This window comes from Eubalaena glacialis, chromosome 19, assembly GCF_028564815.1.
Source record: "Eubalaena glacialis isolate mEubGla1 chromosome 19, mEubGla1.1.hap2.+ XY, whole genome shotgun sequence".
In the NCBI taxonomy this organism is placed as follows: Eukaryota; Metazoa; Chordata; class Mammalia; order Artiodactyla; family Balaenidae; genus Eubalaena; species Eubalaena glacialis.
Window position 1 is genome coordinate 46402599 of NC_083734.1, and position 13302 is coordinate 46415900.

At 42.5% G+C, this 13302-nt stretch overlaps 1 protein-coding gene across 4 annotated transcripts in view; it reads right to left on the reverse strand.

Moving 5' to 3' along the window:
• Positions 1-1418: 1418 nt before the first annotated feature.
• The window catches only part of LOC133080638 (leucine-rich repeat-containing protein 37A2-like), a 41106-nt gene continuing 29222 nt past the window's right edge, over positions 1419-13302 (reverse strand). For 3 of the 4 annotated variants that reach the window (XM_061176676.1, XM_061176675.1, XM_061176674.1), the window contains 7 exons: positions 11378-11496; positions 7541-9351; positions 7012-7116; positions 2545-2594; positions 1871-1925; positions 1640-1789; positions 1450-1540 (listed from right to left, as the gene is read on the reverse strand). In XM_061176676.1, coding sequence (XP_061032659.1) covers positions 1643-1789; positions 1871-1925; positions 2545-2594; positions 7012-7116; positions 7541-9351; positions 11378-11496 — 2287 coding nt within the window. In that variant the 3' untranslated portion in view covers positions 1450-1540; positions 1640-1642. Of the gene's footprint in view, positions 1541-1639; positions 1790-1870; positions 1926-2544; positions 2595-7011; positions 7117-7540; positions 9352-11377; positions 11497-13302 lie in introns of all 4 variants that reach the window. The other variant, XM_061176677.1, reaches the window with a different exon arrangement.

Consider the following 13302-nt stretch of genomic DNA (forward strand, 5'->3'; position numbering starts at 1 on the left):
CCCAGGGCTTGGCACCAAGCAAGCAAGTGGTAAATGTTAGCTGCTGCTGCTTCCTATTGTTAGTAGTATTAGTCATGCGCCTTAAACACAGTAAATACTTGTTGGCTCACTGAAGTCACCGCCCAGAGAAAAACACTTGTTTTTCAATCTCAGTCAGAAACTTTGGGAGGTGACTTGGGCAGGCACTGAGAGAACAGATGTCTCTCATGCAGCATCAGCAAACTCATAAATCAGAAGGACTGATGGGCCGTTCACTTTGCTTGGAACCCCACCCAACCGGCAGAACCTGCTGGGCTATCTCCCAGGCCCACTGATCCTCTGGGGGACCGTGTGCTATCACCCCATGGCTTGCACCATTCTTCACCTCATATGACTAAACCACCAGCACTATCTGTGGTCACCTTGGTAGATTATCAAATCTTGTTCATTCAGAATTTCTTTTACTCATTAATGTATTTAACTCTCACTGACTTAAGAAATGTGATTAATGACTTTCTTGGCAGGAGTGGAAGAACCTTTGCACCTTCCGCAGGTGGCACTGTCACTGTATAATCACTTGGAATCATGCAGCCCTGGGCCTGTGCTGGGTGAGGCAGGAGGTGGGTAGGTTTGGTGCTGGGCTGAGCTGGAGGGAGCCGAGCAGCACACAGCTGACCCGCAGTGGGGTCAGGAGAGGCCAGGGCCTGAGGAGGGCCATCTTGGGCAACGGCTGCTCTCACACGTTCTTCTTTACCCTGTCTTTCTGGCACCTCCCTGCTAGTTATCCAACGGTTGGGATTTTTTTTTAAAGAAAAAAAACAACCCAATGGGAATTTTCCACCAGCTTGAAATGGTGGAGGACCCCCTACCAAGACAGGGTACACATTTGTACATGAGTTTGAGAACTTGGGAGAAAAGTCAGGCCTTGGCTCCACAGTGGAGGGAGGCCCAGTGATCCAAATATTCTGGCAACCCCAATGACCGTACGAGAGGGGTCAGAAGTAGATGATCCTCTATGGGCAGGAGGTCGAGCATGTTGTAAATAACTGGTACGTGATGAACCAGGAGAGAGAGCACCAGAATAAATTGTTATTTGATTTAATGATCTATGCCCCTGGAGGATGGTATGTTTTCCAGTTCCCAGGGACTGATGATACTGGGGAAACAAGGGAGGGAAGCCCCTCTTCATCCTTCTACTCATCCTCCTTTGCCCACATTTCCTCTTGTGGAAGTACTGGCTACCATGAGGGATTCTAGTTTAAGCTCTGCTTCTTCTTGCAGGCCCCTGTTATTGGTATATAAATATTCAACTATTTACATTTTAATGCCTTACCACATGGTTAGACTTGGTTATGAATTTATATACTTTAATATGAGAAAAGTAAGTATTTTACAAGCAATGCTGAGAAGCCAATATTAGAAAATAAAATTTGCAGGTGGCTTGAGGCAGAACAGGGCTCACTCTGTGGCAGTCTCGTGTGCGGTCTCACTTTCCTCACCCGCCTCTTCATCAACCCAATATGCAGCCAGAAGCTTCTCTGCTGGGGCTTTGATGACTTCCCTGGGGTAAGAAGAATAATGCCAAGGCTTTTACTTTTGAAAGGAACAATAGTTTTCATTATTTCCTCATTTTAGATGAGAATTTTAAATTGTCCCCTACCATTTACGGTACATCCTGATAGAATATCTCATCCTCATCAGAAGACTCCCTGTCGTGTAGCTTTTGTGCCATGTTTTCCTTGCGTGTGGCGTTGAGAGGCCTATACATATCCCTAAGCCAAAGTGGCCGCCTTCTCCCAAAAAAGCCCTCCTGGAACACAGAAAGGGAAATATTAATTCAGCATCTCCCCTGCTTTCTCTGGCCACAGTACTATATCCCGTTCAAATTTACCTGACTCTCACTTTCCCCTGAGCTTCTCTTACGCAGCAGAAATCGAAAAAAGCCCCTTGGAGGAAAACACACACAGTTAGTGTTACATGTCATTTTTCATCTCTCTCACAATGTGTTATCTCTGGTCTTATTAGGACTAAACGGGTACCTCAGTCCATAATCACAATGAGCAAAATCACCACAGACCCGGGATCTTGAAAATCATTCCATGCATGCTGGCCTTCCAGAAGTTCTCTGTGTCTGTCCAAAATGGCCCCCCCGTGTCTCTGGGGAGACCTTTGCATGTGGCTTAGCATGGAGTACAGGCAGGATTTTCAGCCCCGTTCACCTTTCTTGGCCCTTGGCCAAGTGCCCTCGTGCAGTGAAAACACTGCACAGCGGCGCTGGGCAGAAACACGATACTCTCTAGATGCGCTCCACACCAGTCCGCTTCGGACTTAGTCGCACATGCAGCATTTGCTGGGGGTGTGGCTGTGGGGAGAAGGTGCTTTTATTTTCCTGGCTGCTCTATCCTACTCAGCTTGGGCTGGGGAGCTAACTCTGCTGATAAATAAATGAGGGTAAACCATTAGGGTAATGAAACATTCTTCCTGCCTTTGGTGAGGAAATTGAAATAGATGAGTTCTAAGTTCTCCTCTAGTTGTAAAATTCTGCTTTAAAAGACCAATATTTACCTTCTGCTTCTTTTTTTATCTTCCCCTTTTGCAATTCTACGAGAATAAATCTGTTTTGAAAGAAAACATGATCATGATTATCCATTACAACTATTTCCAAATCCTTATTCATTCCTTTTTACTTTAAATCTTATCTACCCAGTGAGATGATAACTTTTTTAAGGAAAGGAATTCTACCCTGTTTAATAATCCTTTGCCTCTTCCACAGTACCTAACTTAGGGTCTTGCATGCAGCTGGCGATATATTTTATTGACTGTTTTAGATAACGTTCAACAGATCGTTCCTAATAAAAACTCTTAGAAGTAGGAAAAGAAAATAAAAGTATCTAGCAGAAACCTAAGCCTTGTTTTAAAGTCAACAACAAGAGTAGGATGTCCATCATTACTGCTACTATCGATCAATGTGGAGGAGGTCTTAATCAGTACAAAAAGAAAAACGAAGTATTGGAAAGGAAGAGACAAACACATTTGCATATGAAATGAGGGACCTAAAAAGACCAAAAGAATCAACCGAAATTTTATTGCAAGTAACCTGAGTAAGATGGCCACATACAAAATCAAGAGATCAACATATAAGCCTCAATAGCTTTCCCATATAACACAAATAACTCACTAAAAAACAGAAGAAACATCCCATTTACTATATCAATAAAAATGCATAAAGTACCTAGGAATAAACTTAACCAAAAATTTGGAAGACCTGTGTGATGAAAATATTAAAACTTTTCTGAAGGACATTAAGAAGAAGTCCTACATGGCATGAGATACCAGCCTCCTAGAATGTTGTAAAGAGGTCAATTCTCATCAAATTAACCTACAAATTCAATGCAATCCATTTATATCCAAAATAATTTTTAAATAAAACCTGGCCAGCTGACATTTGGTAGAGAATATGTGTAAGAATAGTTATGAAATGCATGAAAAAGAAGGTCAAAGAGTAGGACCTTGCCCTACCAGATATAAAATATGTTATAGAGCAACTGGAATTAAGCAGTGTGATATTGGTACTGGTACAGGACAAGATAACTGGATCACAGAATAGAGTCCAGATGAAGATAGTATATGAGACCAGGGAAGAAAGAATAAACCATTCAGTGAAAGATTGGAAAACAATTAGATCTTCATGTAGGGGGGGGAAAAGTTAGATCCCCTACCTCAACCACACTGAAAAACAAATACAACAAATTCTAGACAGATTACAAAAGTACTTGAAGAAAATATTAGAGATTATTTTTACGTCATGAGGTGACAAAGGCCTGGCTAACAAAACCCACCCCACATGAGCCATGAGGAGAGGACGGGCAGATATGGTGGCAGACTGTCAACACACCTCCTACTCTGCACAGCCCTTGCCCCCTTTTCCCCTGGACTGTTTGTCTTCTTCTTGTGGACTTATAAAACTCTTGGGAGTTCCCTGGTGGTCCAGTGGTTAGGGCTTGGCGCTTTCACTGCTGTGGCCCGAGGTTCAATCCCTGGTCAGGGAACTAAGATCCCGCAAGCTGCACAGCATGGCCAAACCCCGCCACCCCCAAACAAACAAACAAACAAAAAACTCTTTATAGTAAAGAAATACTGGTTTTCACTGAATTTCAGTGTTTCGAATCTTTCCAGTGTTTTTGTCTCTAAGGAGACAAGACAAAAGAGTGGAGTAGGGAGCACAAGCTTTGCAGTCGGGTGAAACTGGCTTCTGCTTTTGGTTTGGCCACTGGGACCTTACATTGATCTCCTTCATCTATGAAGGAGGGATAGTAATATCATCCTCACAGAACTGTGGGCATTAAATCAGACAATATATGGAAAACTCTTCATCCTACGCTTGGCATGAATCAGTGCTAAGCTGGTGTCACAGACAAGATGGTGGAATACATCAAAGGCTCTGCTTGTGGCATCAGGCTCTGAAGGCTCTTTCCCACCGTAAGATTATAAAACTATTGCTTTTATTCCCTTCTAATACCTTTATGTGGTCTTTTTTCACATTTATGGAAATATGTTTATTTAAGATGAAAAATGGGGATCTGCTATTCTTTACCCCCCAAATAGTTAGGCAGCTATTCTATCACCATTTATTCATTTTCCCCCACTGATTGGAATATTAAAACATGACATTTCAGAAGTCTTAAGAACACATGGGTCTATTGCTGGACTCGATGCCACTTCAAATAAATATTCGGTTGCATGATTCCTCACTGTGGAATTGACATAACGCCTCATCTCTCTTCCGTTGAACACCATTAGTGTCTACCACAGGAAGAACACTGCATGGCCCCTGTCCTCGAAGAGCTTATCATATAAGTGGGGAGAGGAAATAACGGTTAGGACTCCTCGCTTTCGCTGCCTAGGGTACAATTTCAATCCTTACTTGGGGAACTAAGATCCCGCAGGCCAAAACAAAACAAAACAAAACAAATGCAAGGTTAAACTCTATAGAAGTTAGAAACAATAAAAAGGGGACTTTACAGAAATTCTAAAAAAGCAAAAGGCCACATGCCACCTGGAGATGTAGAGGGTACAGTCTGGGAAATGGCCAATGACTAGCAAGCTGACCCAACGCTAGTCCCCAGCCTCCTAGGCTCAGAAATCATACTCTTCCTCACCAAGAGAGAACTCACGTCTTCCTGTTGTGGCAGTCTCACTTTATCAATATCACAGGATTGATCAAAAATCAGAATGCCAAATTATTACTTGACAATGAGAAATACATCTGTTCTACACACAGGGCATCCGTGTCTACACAATCAGAGAATTACCTTCTGTGGAGACAGGCCTCCGTGGCACACTGAAGCACAATCACACAATCGAAGGCTACTCGGTGACAACAGAATCAGAAAAGGAATCAGCTGAATCCAGAATTTAATGGGAAGGCCTGAGGTAGCTGGATCCATCCATCTCCTCAACAGGCACAGCCTGGCTAGTGGGCCTGACTCTTCAGTTCTGCTGCCTAAGGTGCCATCTCTACTCTCGGGCAATGTGAGGATGGGCGCTGCCCATGTTGGTCTCTCCTCACCTTTTCTATGCTTTCACTACTGACCAACCCTCCTGCAGACAGACACATTTCTCTTTAGAAGTTAGTACATCATGTCAGGTTTTATTCAAGTCTGATAGGCCAGGAAGCCATTGGTCCTTACACATCTCTGCTCAGTTCCATGATGTGCTAACCTTGGTGTTTCTCTCTTGGGGGGCTGCCTTTTAAAAAACTGCTTCCCACTTTTGTGAGCTCTGAGGGGAGGGGACTGCTTTGCTATGGCCCCTAAGAAATGGTGACAAACCTCACAGGACTACGATCAGGAGGGCTGGAGTATTCAGGGAAGGCTTTATGAAGAACGATATCTGAACTTGAGTTGGCTTTTCAGAGATTCATAGGACTTCCACAGGCAAAGCAAAATCAAGGAATTTTAGATGGCCAAAGGCACAGACAAAAGCAGGAATGGATGTGGTGTAACTAGCGTATACTAAGGAGCTGCTTTGGCTGCAATGGAGGGCTGCCATTACAAGAGAAAAGGTAAATAACGTAGGTTGGACTGGTAGGGTAGAATCAAGATTGCCAGCTGATTAAAATCACTCTTTTAATGTTAGCCACTGCCTCTTGGGAAAAGTAATAAACCATTATGTAACTGAACAAAAGGTAAACAGGCTAGCTCCAGGAATAGGCTACTATAAATATGACATGCTGTAGGGTAGCCTGCTGCAGGATTTTACTTGCAGTGTTTTAATGGAACCTATCTACACAATTCCTAATACACTGGAGAAGCAAGCTGCTAAGTAAGCCTCAGGAATTGACGAGATCACACTTTTATCTTTTAGGCATGTCCTTTTAGCCCTCCCAGGCTGACTGATAGCTCCATGAGTATGGAGATCGTATGTCTCTCATCACTTCAGCCAACAAGGAAAGAAATAAACAGTAGAATGAGAGTGACTGGTGAGTACATCAAATCAGCATAGTTTTTGAGTTGAAGAAATTTTACTATCATGTCAACTCTGGCCTTCTTATAAACTTAACTTGTCAAAATAGTCCAATGGCTTGTTATCATGGATCCAATTCCATAGAGATCTCCTGGGAGTGGAGTTCCTTTAAAAATCCTGTGGGGACTTCCCTGGTGGCGCAGTGGTTAAGAATCCGCCTGCCAGTGCAGGGGACACGGGTTCGATCCCTGGTCTGGGAAGGTCCCACATGCTGCGGAGCAACTAAGTCCGTGCGCCACAACTCCTGAGCCCGCGTGCCTAGAGCCCGTACTCCGCAACAAGAGAAGCCACCGCAATGAGAAGCCCGCGCACCGCAATGAAGACATAATGTAGCCAAAAGAAAAAAAAAACAAGGAAAAAAAAATCCTGGGAATATACTTTTCAGTAAAAGAACAAAGTGTATCTCAGTCCTCATGACTAAAGAGAAGAATCAAGTAGCAGTAGGTGGAAAGGTGGCTTTGATTCTCAGTTTGTGGCTTCTGAATCTGAATGAATTATTGTCCTTACCTCAATGAGACAGAGAAGTGTAACCAAAATCGTCACTACTACAGTTACAGATATTGCCAAGATGAGTTTGTTGTTATAGCCATATCCTGGAACTTCTTTTGTGAGCTAAAAAAATAAATAACAATTGTTTACAAACAAGGAGATAGAAGGGATGAAAGCTAACTCTTCTTAAACCTATTCTAAACAATAGCTAACTATTCTTAAACTACTATAAAACCCAATCCTTTCAGGCGAGTAGCTTCTATAAGAACAAGCCAAATTTAATGTTATTAATCTTATCATTAGCATTTTCTTCTACAATTTATTTATCCACAGTTTATTTATCTTGTGTTATGTCCTTTTCTCGTCTACCCTAGGAATAGTGGCACACTCTCTCTATGAGCAAAGTGGGAGATCACTGCCTTAGCCAGTGTCATGGCTGAAGATAAGATGCAGACTAGGAGCCCGTGGTACTCCTGCTTGGGCACGTCCACGGCATGTCCTAAACTGAGTAAAAGTCCAGGTCCCATGTTTCAGGGCTTCTCCTCACCTCACTTGACTCCTGCTCTTTCTGCTCACTCTGGGCTTCTGTGCTCTCACTGATAGAGTTGTCACTTTTCCACTGGCCCGTATCCCATTCCGCTCTGGACACCTTTACTTCCTGCTGCTTGCTGAGAAGCTTCATCAGGAGGCCTGTTCTAGAGATGAGGTTGGCACAGGCCAGCTGCACGTGGGTCTCCGAGCAGTCCATTTTCAAAGTCTGGATAACATGAGAAATGAGCCTTCGCACGTCATCGTTGGGGATGAGGGACTGTAGCTGCTGGTTTAGCTGAGTTTCAACTTGATCACCCGGGGATGTGAGCCCTGGGAAAGTGAAGCCTGTGGGCTTAGAGGATAATTCAGTGCCCGTGTCGTGGTGCTCCCATTGTGTTTCGTTGGTGTGTTGAACAGTTGGCATACTGTTGTCTGCAGCAACAGCAGAGTGTGCAGTGGAGACATCCTTACGGGCAGTGTTTCCAGGGCCGGTTCCTCCTGGCAGAGTAGAGCTTCCTGAAGAAATAATTTCTTCAGAAACATTTTGTGCAGTATTGTTTTCTGAAGCAGTGTTTTCTGTAGAAGGGTCTGAAAGAGAAAATAATTCTGGAAAAGGATTTTCCTGAGAAGTCACTTCTCTTGAAGGTGAAACAGCTTCTCGCGGAGGGGAATTTATGAGACTCCTCACTACAGAGAACGGAGGGCTTGCAAGCATCATTCTATTGAGTGAACTTTTCTTTCTGAACTTTCGACTCCTTTTGACTTTGGGTTTTCTCTGGACCCGATGAGTCCTAATTTTATGGAAGATGTATTTTTTCCCAGAATGTGAGATTAGTTCAAAATCCTTAATATTTCTAACTCTAGCCTTTGCATCCTCTAAAACAAGTATAGTGTTGGATAAGTCTTTTGATTTGCTTTGAACGTCAGATGGGGATTTTGGAGGGATGGAGGCAGAAGGCCTCACCTTGAAGTACTGTTTCAGGGTAGAGGAACCTGCTGCCTTGTGTTCTTTTATGAATGAAGACTCCGCATTGGAGGACTTTCCCACCAGCTTCCTGGGCCTCTGCACCATGAGAAGCTGTTGCAGCTTTCCTGGGGATGGCCTCCTGAGCCTTCTTTCTTCGGCAGTGCTCGCCACAGATGGCTGGGCATTCTGTTTCCTCCTGAGGCTCTCATCTCCCACTGCTTGGAGGTGCATTTTCTGTAGGCCCCTTGGGCCCTTGAGGACCCTGTTCACTCTCAGCAGCTTTTCCTCGGTACTCTCCGTCTTTGCTGGGCTGTCTTTCTGTGGTTGGGCAGTTTCCAATTTCTTTTGAAAGATGTACCGTTTAAACATGGCACTTAAAAGGTTGGAACGCGTACGCGGGGCAGGTTTTTCTTCCTTTTTCACCTCATCCACTTTTTCTTGAGTTTCTGCATCTAACAAATTTTCCAGAAAATGGAGTTTCCTCAATTTCTTTTTATTAGTTGAATTGTTGCGTACACGTTTAACAGAAGGGCTCCTTGTATTGTTTTTCAAAAGGCCCAGGGGCATATCTCCATCTTGTGTGTCTGAAAAAAGCAGCTGAAGGAACGGTAATAACGCTGATTCCACATCTCCTAGATTCCCCTCTGAGATGTAAGGCAGTATGTAATTTCGTGCCCCGATACTATCGCTTTTATCATGGAGGTCCAGCTGCTCGTTCATGACGCCTGACAAGCTGACAGCACTTTTATCTGAGGACACCCTCTCTGACTCAATAATCAGCTCGGTGCTGCTGTTCTTCTTCCGGGCTTGTAACACCTTCATCAACGATCCTTCTGCACTCCCAAGAGATGTTTCTTCATCTGTCAAAAAAGAAGACACTGTTTTTGATCATTGAAGACTGATGGGACAGATTTTTGTCAGTCCACAGCCAAATAAATTAGGAATCAGTCAACATTTGAGTGCCACTTAGGAGAAAAAGAAACCCACGCTTAAGCCTATGACTGGCAACAACAAAATGTGAAAAAGATATCCCTTGAAAAAGTGGCTATCTACTCAGAAAATTCTGTAGCGTGAAATATAGTAACTATATTCAGGATTACTCCACTGGTTCCCAGGGGCCAGTACTCAAGAAAAGCCAAGGCTGGAAGACAAATACTCCCCTACTCAGCTGGACTCTCCGCAGATCTACTGTGACTCCTCACATTCACATACCCCATCCTGTCCTGCCTCAGAGGCAGAGGAGTGTGAGGCTTCCTCTCTCCACCTCTTCAGTGTGCTTGCGTTCTTGCTACTATCACAGATGACCACGACAACAACCGCCGCTAACAGGTCGTCATCTGGACATGTCCTTCTCCACCCACCCACAGAGTCCTTTGCTCAGTCCCTGCTTCCATATATCCCAGCCCCCATAACAGAAGGCTCTATACAGAAAAAAACACTATATCCGCCCTGGCTCTTTGCTAAAATTTGGGCAGGGATCTGGGCTATAAGTTAAGAGATTTGCCAGATTGTATGCCAATGTGGAATGTTCAACAAATCAGTGGAATAATACTTGAGGTCCTAAAATGCAGAAGGGAAAAAGCAACTTCTGTCAGATGGCTACTTTGCTTTCATTTCATTTTCCTTCTAATATTTCCAGCTTTACTTGGGGAACCATCCAAAGCTTCTGACTGTGTGAAGGTAATGTGTACCATTGTGTAGCTGGTCTTCTCTTCCAAAAGGATTAAAAGTATTTTTGGTGAAGGTCAAGGAGGAGGGAAGGGTCATGAGAAAGGAGGAGCATAGGCTTGCAGAGAGCCCCAAACTGGGGACAGGAGATCGGGGCACTAGGGTCATAGCACTTACACCTCTGATCTTGTTTTTCCTCACCTGTAAAAGGAGATTAAAAATGCCTTTACTGCCCACTTCTGGGGGAGAAGGGAGTAATATAATTAGTAAAAAAAATTGTTTGGGGGAGTTCCCTGGTGGTCTAGTGGGTAGGACCCGGCACTTTCCCTGCTGTGGCCCAGCTTCAATCCCTGCTTGGGGAACTATGATCCCACAAGCTGTGTGGCACGGCCAAAAAAAAAAAAAAATTGTGTTGAAAAATCAGCAATATTGTCTTTATATAAGTAGCAAAGTGTTATTATTTATGAGGTGCTCTCGATCACTGAAAGAGACCTGTAGTCAAGCTACCTGGGCATGACAGCACATTTTGGAAGTCATCAAGTTAGTGCCAATAAATCTAATATATAGAAAAATAGTTGAAAGCCCCTGAGTGTTTTGTGGATAGAAAAGCTTGAGATTCAGAGCAAGTCCAGAGCTGGACAGTCTAAGAATAAACTAGCTCTCCCATCCATTAGAAGGGCTAGGTAGCAGCTTCTGGTTATGGAACCAGAAACTCTCAGGCTCCAAATAGGACACAAAACAGCATCACTTGTACTCTTTATAAAATTGCAGAAACAAACAAAATAAACAAAAATATATTTATATCTGTCCTATAAGACAAAGGGTACTTGAGACCTAATGTATATAAAATCAGTTTACAAACTGTGATGCACTATATGAATAAGTTCTCGTTTGCAGAGAGCACAGCATAGGATATGTGGCCATTAATGTTAATTCCCTTTCCCCTTCCATTCCTTTCTCTTGTCCCTTTATGTATGGGGATCATTTACATTATTAAGCTAACAATGTAACTGAGCTATTATTAGCTTAATAATGTAATCAAGAATCTGATTTTTAGCAAGGGGTAGTTCTGAGAAACTTAGGAAGCTGGAACTCTGAATGAATGAATTAAAATAATGCAATTACATCATTAATTTTAAAATTTATCATTGATTAAAAATAAAAATTAAAAAATTAAATTAAAAATTAAAACTTTATTATCCCGCAATTGAGACTCACCACAACGTGTGACGTCTGTCAGGCATTCACTGTCACAACGCAGCTTGACTGTCTGACAGACAACCTCAATAGTAGTTTTAAATTGGCAGAGGCAGCAGGCCATACGGCTAGGTAAGATCCTATAAATGGAAACACAGGTAATTAAATTCGTGGTAAAAGAGTTACTTGAGTAGGTAGAAGAGGTAGGCCAAGGCCACCAAAGACCAGTGCAAAAAGGAGTTCTTGGGGCATATGGACTGGAGAACTGGATAGGGGCTGGTTGGCCAATTGCTGCTCTTGACTGTTGTAAATAAATATAGAGGAGGAGAGAGGTGCCCAACAGAAGGATTAGGATGGCAGTAGGTATGGTATGTCTAGCAAAAAGGGAATAGGGATTAGAATTGGGTGACATTGATCTGTAGTTTAATTCAGAAGTATCTCCTTCCTACCCGAAAGCCTCACTTTGGGTTGAGAGTACACAGGAAGAAGGCAGACTTCTAAGAAGAGTCTGAATAAGACCGCACCTTCTGGAGTCCCTTTCTCAGTTCCTATTTGTGAGTAGTAATATATTACAAATTACTCTAGTAATAAAAAAGCATCATGTGGTTAAACAATAACAGAGATCGCATTGGCCAAATCTGGACAAAAGGAACATTCCAAAGAATAACATTATCATTATAATAAGGTATAACATAGTTAATTTTAAAAAAAGCACATGAGTTCATAATGATACTCAAAATGAAAAGTGGGGGAGCTCTTCTTTATAGAATAATGTCAGCTAATAAATGCAAAAGGAATGATAGAATTAGGAAAGTGTCATTTTGCAACTATCAATGTAATAATCGATTCAGACAAGGATTATCACTGATGCACAGCTGGGTGAAGAGTTGTTTGAAAGTAGGATCTTCACTGATCCCAAACTATCACCCCACATATTATTTATCAATTACCAAGGGGAAAAATTACTTTACAATGGAGAGATATGGAAGATACCACCTTAGTCAAGTGATCAAACTTAGCACTGAGCCACCTGAAGTGCTGAAGTATGAAGAATACATCACCTATATAGTATTCTTTCCCAAAATGTTTACTTTGAATCTAATGAGGAAACAGACAAATCCAGATTGTGGGGCAATTTGCAAGACAACTGGCTTAGACTCTTCAAAAATGCCAATGTCATAAAAGACCAAAAAAAAAAAAAAAAAAAGTAGGGAAATATTCTAGATTAAAGGAAACAAGACCTGACATGCAATGCCTAATCCTTAATTGGGCCTGTATCAAAACAAAACAGACTTAAAGAATGTTATTGGCTTCTGGCCAAGATGAAGTAACAAGGTCCAATTTAACCTCCCACCTGAAACAATGAAAATATCAGACAGAACATATGAAACAACAGTTTTCAAGAAACTGGACCTCACGCAATAAAGTTCAGTGATCCTCAGGAGATGGGAAATAAATGAAGTGATCCCTATAATTGCCCTAACTTACTTCTCTGAGAGAGTTTCCAGGTCATGGTACAGGGAAGAGAAGTCCAGGCAGAGACTGGTGGACTCCCTGACTGAAGAAATGGAGCTGAGAGTCTGGGAAAACCAAGGTAATTAGAGTTCACAAAGCAGAGTATCAGAGAGAAAAGAAGTGCACAGACAAAGAACTCTGGAGATATGCAGAGGGATCTCTTGAGAATTCAACAAAGTATTGGTCAGTACATTTGTGTGAGGAATTACTTGATGCCAGGAAAAGAACCACATGAAAGGATTAATAATAAGAATAACTGGATATCACACAGGGTTGTAGGAATAGTACCTGTTCCTACAAGTCAGACTGGAAAACCTCATGATACTCAGAAAGGACTTGTCTCAGTAGTTGCAAATAATGAGCTCCAGACTAAAGGCTACTTGGACTCCTACCCAACGAATCTTAAAAGCTAGACCTAAAAGAATAAAATT